Source organism: Austrofundulus limnaeus, unplaced genomic scaffold (genome assembly GCF_001266775.1).
Source record: "Austrofundulus limnaeus strain Quisiro unplaced genomic scaffold, Austrofundulus_limnaeus-1.0 Scaffold85, whole genome shotgun sequence".
NCBI classification, from domain to species: Eukaryota; Metazoa; Chordata; class Actinopteri; order Cyprinodontiformes; family Rivulidae; genus Austrofundulus; species Austrofundulus limnaeus.
Window position 1 is genome coordinate 1,896,805 of NW_013952487.1, and position 10,147 is coordinate 1,906,951.

The following is a 10,147-nucleotide window of genomic DNA, read 5'->3' on the forward strand; positions in this document are numbered from 1 at the left end:
GTAATTTTCTAAGTATAACTTTAGTTTAATCTTGAAATATACTACAGATAAACCAGTGTGTGAAAATGTACTTTCAGCGTACTACTAAAATTTATCTTGGCCAAAAGTTTAAAGATTAGTATAGATTAAGTATACTTGAACTTGTAGTATATTTTTAGTACAAGCCAAGTATAGTGTAAGATAAACTTGGTTACGTAGATCTCAAAAAAGTACATTAAAAGTAAACTGGAAGTATACTTTTTTTATTAGTATACTTAAAGAACACTTGTATACACTACTTTTTGCTAAGGGTAGATGCAGGTAGAGAGGACAGAGTGAGCTGAAGATGACTCTCTGTGGCCACTCCTGAGGAGGGAACAGCTGAAAGAAGAAGAGGTTTTACCGCAGGTGCAATAGCCACCAGGTCGTTCTGCGTCCGGCCCGACTGTATGGCGGTGTGAACCCGCACCGACTCGTAGATGGACGGCTCCTCCACGCGCCACGGGTACGGACACTTGAGCACCATGAGGGTTCCTGGTTCAAACACAGAGGAGAGGTTACTCTGATGGAGAAACGAGCTCCGACGACACAACACACATTTCTGATACGGTGGGAAACTAGCAGCGTTTTAGCTCTACTTCATGTTGGACGTATTATGATGTCATCACTGCTTACACAAAGACAAGACCTGTTTTCTGACCAATCACATGTCAGAAACACACAAGTGGAACAGCAGGCAGCGAGAAAAGGTGCCTTGCTCTAGGACAACATCCCTCACAGACATGGCAGAAAGGATTTTTCATGTTTTCTATTTTATAAACGCTCAAGTTTAAAGATTTAACTTAGTTTAAACAGCTGTTTTGAGTCTGACTGGCAAAGATAAAAGCAGAAAATAAATTATGAAACTATTTTCTCACTCTAAACAATCGAAGCATCTTTAAAAGCGTCAGGTTCTGTTAGACCGTAGAGGTGTATTGAATAAAGGTATGTGAAGAATGAAAGCAGAACTAGATTGTGTTTTCTGTGTAAYCAAGTGAGTGTACCTGCGTCACTTCCCAGCAGAGGCTGGTTAGCAAAGTGACTGATGAAGTCCTGAAAACTGGAGAACTCATTAAACCCAAATATGTAGGCGTTGTCTCTGCGCGTCACCTGGAAGTGCTTCACCGAGTCCTTCGCTCTGGGTTTAAATGACAAGAAATATCAACCAATAATGTTTCATTTTTAACAATAATGTCCAACAAAAGAACAAATATATGGATGACCTTCATTCCTCTTATGTGCATACCTCCACCTCTCCAAATTCTCTTCCACCTGTTTCCTGTTCTCWTCACAGAGCACATCATCTGCAAACATTCTAAACCACGATTCCTGCCTGTCCTCACCTGTTAGCCTGTCCTCACCGGCTAGCAGATGAGGACAGACTATTAATCTGTTCTCACTTAGTCTGTCCTCTTAGTCTGTCCATCACCAGTCCAAAAAAGAAAGGGCTCAGAGCTGAACCTTGCTGCAGTCCCACCTCCACATTGTAGCTACTCATCTACTCTACAGCACATCTCACTACTGTCCTGCTGTCTTCATACATGTCCTGTCCCAGTCTAACATGTCATACTGTCCTCATTCATGTCCCTATAGCAGTCTAACATGTCCTGTACCAGTCTAACATGTCCTGTACCAGTCTAACATGTCCTGCACCAGTCTAACATGTCTAACATGTCCTGTACCAGACTAACATGTCCTGTACCAGTCTAACATGTCCTGCACCAGTGTAACATGTCCTGTACCAGTCTAACTAACATGTCCTGTACCAGTCTAACATGTCCTGTACCAGTCTAACATGTCCTGCACCAGTCTAACATGTCTAACATGTCCTGTACCAGTCCAACATGTCCTGTACCAGTCCAACATGTCCTGCACCAGTGTAACATGTCCTGCACCAGTCTAACTAACATGTCTAACATGTCCTGTACCAGTCTAGCATGTCCTGTACCAGTCTAACATGTCCTGTACCAGTCTAACATGTCCTGTATCAGTCTAACATGTCCTGTACCAGTCTAACATGTCTAACATGACCTGTACCAGTCTAACATGTCTTGTACCAGTCTAGCATGTCCTGTACCAGTTTAACATGTCTTGTAGCAGTCTAGCATGTCCTGTACCAGTCTAACATGTCTTGTACCAGTCTAGTATGTCCTGTACCAGTTTAACATGTCTTGTAGCAGTCTAGCATGTCCTGTACCAGTCTAACATGTCTTGTACCAGTCTAGCATGTCCTGTACCAGTCTAACATGTCCTGTACCAGTCTAGCATGTCCTGTACCAGTCTAACATGTCCTGTACCAGTCTAACATGTCCTGTACCAGTCTAGCATGTCCTGTACCAGTCTAGCATGCCCTGTACCAGTCTAACAGGACCTGTACCAGTCTAACATGTCCTGTATCAGTCTAACATGTCCTGTACCAGTCTTACTTGTCTAACATGTCCTGTACCAGTCTAACATGTCCTGCACCAGTCTAACATGTCCTGTACCAGACTAACATGTCCTGTACCAGTCTAACATGTCCTGCACCAGTGTAACATGTCCTGTACCAGTCTAACTAACATGTCCTGTACCAGTCTAACATGTCCTGTACCAGTCTAACATTTCCTGTACCAGTCTAACATGTCCTGTACCAGTCTAACATTTCCTGTACCAGTCTAACATGTCCTGTACCAGTCTAACTAACATGTCTAACACGTCCTGTACCAGTCTAACATGTCCTGTACCAGTCTAACATGTCCTGTACCAGTCCAACTAACATGTCTAACATGTCCTGTACCAGTCTAACATGTCCTGTACCTGTTTAACATTTCCTGTACCAGTCTAACATGTCCTGTACCAGTCTAACATGTCCTGTACCAGTCTAACATGTCCTGTACCTGTTTAACATTTCCTGTACCAGTCTAACATGTCCTGTACCAGTCTAACTAACATGTCTAACATGTCCTGTACCAGTCTAACATGTCCTGTACCAGTCCAACATGTCCTGTACCAGTCCAACATGTCCTGTACCAGTCCAACATGTCCTGTACCAGTCCAACATGTCCTGTACCAGTCCAAAATGTCCTGTACCAGTTTAACATGTCCTGTGGGACTGACCTGACGGACAGAGCAAAGCAACCCGGACCATCGTTACTGTTCCTCAGGAGGTAACTTCCATCTGTCCCATTGGACAGGAGAAGGGCCTCTGCAGCGTGTCGGGACAAGTCATAGTGGTACCACCTTCAAAACAATCATATAAAAATCACAAAACCATGAGGTGGACTGGATTTAATAAATAAAAACTTCCATCCAAACAGATCCAACATACACATTTAAATWACCAGCTGATGATTTAAATTCAGATCCACAAATTCAAAACCTGTATCCATTTTTTTCTTTTCCCACTACTGATCTGGACCATTTTCTGTTGTAGGGCGGTGTCATTTTTTCCAAGCCATTAAACACTGCAGCAGATGTTAAAACCTGCTCAACAGACCACAAGATTTATAATTTTCATAAACACTGGAAAACATTTGACTCTGTCAGTAAATAAGAATGCTCTTTGTGCTTGTAGTTGTAGTTTAAACAGCATTGATGGACACTGTAGAAAGTCCAGGTAAATATGCAAAGAAATGGCGAAAAAAATAAACTTTCATAAGTTTAACTGTGACAGAGTCAAAGGAAAATGTTAAAGGGATGTGAAAGTTCTTTATTTGCATGAATGTTTGTGGATTTACATCAAGAAAAAAAATTAAACGAAATTTAAATTATATGTCAAGAACTGTGAACTGCTCACATTTCTTTCTGTAGAAACTCTCAGGAGGGTAAACAACAAGAGTGTCATCTCTGGATAATAATTTTTTTTAAATTGTTTGTGTTTATTGTCTGACCTGATGGCATCACATGTCATTACTGTAACACTTTTACAGCCTCACAGAGCTGCAAACACGAAATAGCAGCTGGAAGAATTTACGTTTGTTTTAAAACCATTTATTCAAAGTAGATTACCAATGTTTTAGTTTGTCCTGAATACTGCAAAATATGAATTAATAAACTTAACAGTTACAAGAACATATGATAAAAGAAAATGTGCTATAAAACTTCGACAAGAAAATAAATTGAATGTTCTGATTTTGAGCTCAGATAAGTCAGAAGTAATTATTTTACACTGATTCAATCAATTTCAAACAACTGACTGTAAAAATAACTACGTTTTCATCATCTACAGTTGAAAACAAAGAAATGAGTGAATCAGTGAAAGAAACGTAAGATCAAATGAAACCAATCACAGCTGGTGAGTCAGCGGTTTTAAATACACAAATCATTTCTTTTATGCAGCAAGTCAAACCCTCATTGCAGGGATTAAAATCAGAATAATGTGAGCCCATCTCACCCTAAAGTCTCCAGCTCGTCACTCAGATCCTCGTTGGAAGCATCACTGTGGAAGCTCATCTCTACTGCAGCCACCTCCGCAGAGATCAGAGATCTTCTGAAGCTGCTGCAGCTTAAAAAGAAAAACAAAACAAAAAAAAGGAAGTGAAAGGACTGTGTTTGATTCAGACACGCCCTGGAGGAAATGATTGCTCATGTTTAGTTTTTACAGCTTACCAAATAATTAACCCAGACTACTGACTGCAACCTTCTGAAACTGTTGTGGAATTTCCCCTTTTTAAAATAAAAAGTGTTTTAATTAAAAAAAATCCTAAAAAATATATGCTGCAGTAAACCAAAACAATAAACCAAATTTAGGGTAAAAATAAATATTGATGTGTTTTAAGATGAGAATTAATTTTAAGTTGGACTGCCAAGTTAGTGACAAAGTTCTAGCTAGAACTTTGTCACTAACTTGGCAGTCCAACTTAAAATTAATTCTCATCTTAAAACACAATCACCCGTTTTCTTCTCATTGAAACTCAAGAAGTTTGGGGCCATCCTGGCCTGGTAAAAAKCAGCCCCTTGTTCTTCGCTTGGGAAACTAGAATTGAGCGGAACTGCGTAGGAAGGCAAGGGCCAGGCTAGGGCCATCCAGGCTTTAACATGAAGACATAACAGCAAGGTTTTGAGAGTTCAGACATCACTTTTCCTCAGAGGGAGATATATCTGGCCGTCAACATAATGAAAAGCGACACCGTGTTTTCTGGATATCCTAGGGGAAGCATGTAGGGAGAGAAGCAGGGGTCCCAGTACTGAACCCTGTGGGACCCCATATAAGAATTGAGCAGTGGAGGATTCACAAGCCCCAAGCCCAACAGACATACAGTAGATTCCATGCTATGCAATGTTTTAAAGCCAGACTGAAGATGTAGTGCATTGGTAAAACACTCATTTAAATAATAAACATAGGGAACAAAAGTGAAAAGATTTTGCAACTCAGTGTTTTAATCAGACATTTCCAACAACTTTGAATAAAAAAAACCTAAACTTTCACTATTTGTGTGTGCTTTCAGTTCAATTTCAGTGCATGAAACCAACAGCTCCACATTTTCTCCAAAATGCTTTAGCTTTGATTCAAAAACTTTCTTAAAAGCAGCACATTTTAAATTTTGTAGTTTCTTTCCCCACTCACCTGTTTCTGATGATCTGACAAGAAATACATTCAACAAATCTTAAACTGTATATTTCTATATTGTATAGTATACAGCTTTGTTAATGACTAACCCCACCCCTTCCCTGCAGGTTGTTCCAGGACACAATGAGGGGGGGCGCACAAAGTCCAAACATTTTATTCATTGCCAAGTCAGTTTATTATTAGAGGCATAAAACCAGTACAAAAACTGAATTCCTACACATGATGAAACTCTTCTTTGGTAGCTGTGGGTTTAGATTTTAAAGCAACGATCTGATGGACCTGGAGGCTGTAAGGTGCATTCATCTCTTATTATTTATTGCTTTTAAATCTGTATTGAAATCGGAGGAATGAGGCACTTTAAACACCTGAGTGGTTCTGCTTAAAACCATCAAAAGCTGGTTTGAAGGACCGTGCGCAACATTTCCTTTAAAGTCAGGATAAGAGCTTGTTTGAAAATCAAATTATTGTTTAGTTAACATTATGAAAAAAAAACTAATACATTGTTCCAGATTTACAACCATCCAGCTCAGATTTAACTTCCGTTTCCCGACGTCACGTCCTTCATGTAAACTGAAGCTGCTTCTGATTGTTGGTTACAGCAAATAAATAAAAACACACACGTTCAAAAAAAAATCTGTCCGATTATTTCTTCGTTTACCCCAGCTGAGCAGGTAAACAACAAAAACACACCTGTGGTCATGATCAGCTGACATTTGTAAACARGTTCCAACCAGCATGTCAGTGTTTGGTTATCAGAGATTCAGACGATAGAAGAAAATATACATTCCTTTTACGAGGAGGTTTTTAGATGCTGGTTGTGTTTTTTAGCATCAGTCATAAGTGACAGAATCGGTCCGCTCTGCTAGAAAAAGCTGCAGAGTGAAACCAACTGTTTATTGCACCAAAGGTCTTCAAATCCTTCAGGACCTTTTACAGTTCAGGCKACTTGCCGGTTTGGGTTTGGGTTGTAAAAGCAGTAATCTGTGGGGGTCAGGACACCACGTCGGTCATGCTGGAGTCGAGGCCGGGGTTGTCGGCACACACCGGCACCCTGTTGGCCCTGGAGTGCTTCAGGTTCCAGCGCTGCATCCTCCTGTGGTACCGCTCCGTGTCGGCCTCGTCTTGCTGAGCCGACCTCAGATCAGCAGAGGCGGACAGGGTGTTGTGCAGAATCCGAAACAACCACCTGCGAAACAACAATCCCCTGATCAGATGGGTTATAAAGAATAAATCCCAACCTGTGAGGGGGGTTGCTGTGCACCTTGGTAACAGAGCGGTGACCGTAGTGAGAGCGCAGGTGATGTAGAAGAGCGGCTGCGACAGCTCATGTGCTTCCACCCCGAACAGGTTGGTGGGGTTACCGCAGACCACGCAGAAGGCACTGAAGGGCAGAGTGAAGACGAAGTACGAGCCGGCGCTGAGCACCAACACCAGGACGTGAATCCACGTCTGCAACAAACAAACAAAAAAAAAACACTTTAAATTCAGTTTGAAGAGAGCCAAATCAAATGTCAAACTGAACGGTGATTCTGACCAGTGAGTTGCTCTCGATGACTTGGTGCAGCAGGATGATGAGGAGGGCCGAGGCACTGATCGGTGAGCCCAAGGACAGCTCTCCCACATCGGATCCGGCCAGCGCCTGAGGAAAACACCCCACTCATTTACAGACGGACATTAAATGTGATGCGACAGTTTGAAGTTTCCTCAAAGAAAAGTTTCATCAATAAAAGAAAAACTTACAAAGTAAGGCACGAAGAAGCAGACGAGGCTTTGGTAAAAGGCATCAAGMATTGTGACCCAGAACGTGGAGGGAACATAAATCTGCAGGGAAACTCTTCTGTTAGTCTGCGTTTTAGTAATCAGACACAAAAATACAGTGTTGTATAAAGTACCTCAAAGTGATACTACAAGTATCTTATTATAAAAATACTTTGGTAAAAGTAAAAGTTTTAAAAAAATTTTACTTGGGTAAAAGTCTTAAAGTATCTGATATTTTTTGTACTTAAGTATCAAAAGTAAATTTCTGACACAAAATCTACTTAAGTATTAAAAGTAAAAGTACTGAGTAAAACTGAGCCGTTAGATTTTCCAAAATGACATTTATTGGGAGGTGACTTCAAAAAATATTTTTTTTGTAACGGTGTGCAGCTGTGATGGGTTGTGTACAAGCTAATAGTGTGTCAGAATGGTATATATTTATACTTCTCATCCAACCACAATTAAATTCACACAATTTATCAGGATAGTATTTTTTTAAGTAATAACAACTCAGAATAAAATAGGAGTAACGACTTTCTACTTTTTACCTTTTTAAAAAATGTAGTGAGTAGAAAGTACAGATAATTGTGTAAAAATGTAATGAGTAAAAGTAAAAAGTACGCTGAAAAATAATTACTCAAGTACAGATAACCAAAATTTCTACTTAAGTACAGTAACAAAGTATTTGTACTTAGTTACTTTACAACTCTGCAAAAAGATAAAATACAAAATAAATTAATTTTAAAAAAGATCAAAATCAGAAAAGTGTAATCATTAGGGGTGCAACGATACAGAAAATTCACGATACGGTTCGGTTACTTACTTCGGTTAGTTACTTTAGTCTCACGGTTCTATATTTTTTTGATACAAAAATAAAGAAATTTCCATGTCCTTTTTAACTTGTAATTTATTTAAATGAATTATGAACATTTGTTTAACCTCAAAAGTACAAAATGGCAAGTTTCTCAGTGGATCTGTGCTCTACAATGCAGCCTAGGTGGAGTAGTCGAACACAGATCCACTGATCCTTCAACACAGAGCATCTTCAGAAGAAAAGTTGATAAAATAAAGGTAAAAAATCTGTATTGTTCGATACATAGTGTGTATTAACAGTTTGATACGGGTACATGTATTGTTGAACCCCTAGTAATCATCAGTATATAKTAGTTGAACAAAGTCTCTTGTTGTTCAAAACTGAAGACACAAGATCCCATTTAGAGAAGTGCCATGTTATACGTTCAGAACCAGACTCTACAAACTTATCATTTTTGTTATTTTTATTAGATGTGGGTCTTCAGGTCTCGCCTACTCTGCAGGTTTTGGATCAGTGTTTTGTTGTGCTCCCTTTCAGGAGCTGCAGACTCACCTTGGAGGTCCGCGCAGTCTTGTAGAGCTCAGGCAGCGTCATCAGCGTTTCTGCGGGTTTGTCCTGGTCCAGGACGCCGTAGATGATCGGAGGAACTGAAGTAAAGACCAGGTTGAAGAGGATGAGCACCCAGGCGTTGATCATGACGCTCCCGGAGAAACCACAGAAGAACTGATACCAGAACAGCAGATTCACGTACATCTGCAGACACAAAGACAGTCAGAATGTGACCAAATATTACCAACATACCCGAGCAGGAAAGACCAGCCTTTGTATTTAGGAAACATGAACCATTCTAGTATTTATYTCAGGAATCAGGATTAAATCTAAATGAAGCTACTTCACAGAGACCCTTCTTACCACGTTCTTGTAGATGAAGTAGAGGATCATGTTTGCGAGCCGGTGGCAGCACCAGTGGCCGTGAACCAGCAGCAGCTTCCTGAGGTGTTTGAACCTGGAGATGGCGAAGTCGCTGGACATCACAGCCTGGGCATCCAACAAAAACGRGACTAATGAGTGAAATAAAAACCAGACGTTCGGCCTTGTTTTTCAGCAGATGTGAAAACATGAGGGTTCTCAAAAATAAAACACATTCTAGTAGGCCTGGGCGATAAACCGAAAATTAGCCGACACCGACATTTATGACAATAACCGACGTCATTTCGTCRGTGTCAGTATTTTCGGTATTTAAAAAATAAGGAAAAGAGAAACCTGGTTGTATTCTGTTGCGGTCTCAAGCCGCCCAGTCTGATACAAGTTTAAACAGACGCTGCTTTCAGCAAATCAAACAAAGCCCCACAGCTTTGTCCAATCAGAGCAGAGCAGGGCGGGGCGGGTCTTTCTGATGTCAGAGCAGCAGGATAAACACCGTTCAGCCTGCAGCTCCTGTCCTGAGTGAACAAACCCCGTCCTCCACACGTCACTCCTGAGCTACCAGAGACGTTGGTATCTAAAARCTAACACACTATAAGTTTGTGTTCAGAGCGWCGTTATCTAACAGATARGTCCAACTTTGCTCACGTGACCAAACTCCTCTCTTTGACAGTGCTGTTACAGGAGCGAGATGCACACAGACTGAGCTGTTCTGTGACAGACACTGTTTRAGTTCTTCTAATGAAACAATATTAACTCTAACAGATGAACTTTTGTTTGTCCCATATTATAGGTGACGAGTCTCTGCTTAGCGTTACCCCACACACACACACAAAAAACCTACAACAAAACGCTATGCTCTTTTTTGTAGTTTATCATAAATATCTACAAGTTTCATTCTTCACAATATAGCTTGTTTATATTTAGAACCATACTGACTGAACTGCTCTGTGATTCAATAAATGATCAAATATGAAGAATAAATAGTATTAAATGATTACATGAACTCTAAATCAGTGTTTCCCAAAGTTGGGGTCGGGACCCAAAGTGGGGTCCCGAAACATCAAGTTGGGGTCCTGAAAAGA

The 10,147-nt window shown here is 40.5% G+C and overlaps 2 protein-coding genes across 2 annotated transcripts in view; both read right to left on the reverse strand.

The window, feature by feature from the left end:
- dapp1 (dual adaptor of phosphotyrosine and 3-phosphoinositides) overlaps positions 1-4,569 on the reverse strand; it is a gene marked incomplete at its 3' end in the record, with an annotated part of 13,546 nt that extends 8,977 nt beyond the window's left edge. Inside the window, 4 exon segments of the mRNA XM_014011883.1 lie at positions 383-513; positions 1,023-1,156; positions 3,115-3,237; positions 4,391-4,569. Of these exon segments, the coding sequence (XP_013867337.1) occupies positions 383-513; positions 1,023-1,156; positions 3,115-3,237; positions 4,391-4,449 (447 nt within the window). The 5' untranslated portion in view covers positions 4,450-4,569.
- A 781-nt stretch (positions 4,570-5,350) lies between these two features.
- atp10d (ATPase phospholipid transporting 10D) overlaps positions 5,351-10,147 on the reverse strand; it is a 44,297-nt gene continuing 39,500 nt past the window's right edge. The window contains exons 17-22 of the mRNA XM_014011884.1: positions 9,051-9,176; positions 8,691-8,891; positions 7,307-7,387; positions 7,101-7,205; positions 6,828-7,015; positions 5,351-6,752 (exon numbers count right to left, since the gene is read on the reverse strand). Of these exons, the coding sequence (XP_013867338.1) occupies positions 6,557-6,752; positions 6,828-7,015; positions 7,101-7,205; positions 7,307-7,387; positions 8,691-8,891; positions 9,051-9,176 (897 nt within the window). The 3' untranslated portion in view covers positions 5,351-6,556. The remainder of the gene's footprint in view (positions 6,753-6,827; positions 7,016-7,100; positions 7,206-7,306; positions 7,388-8,690; positions 8,892-9,050; positions 9,177-10,147) is intronic.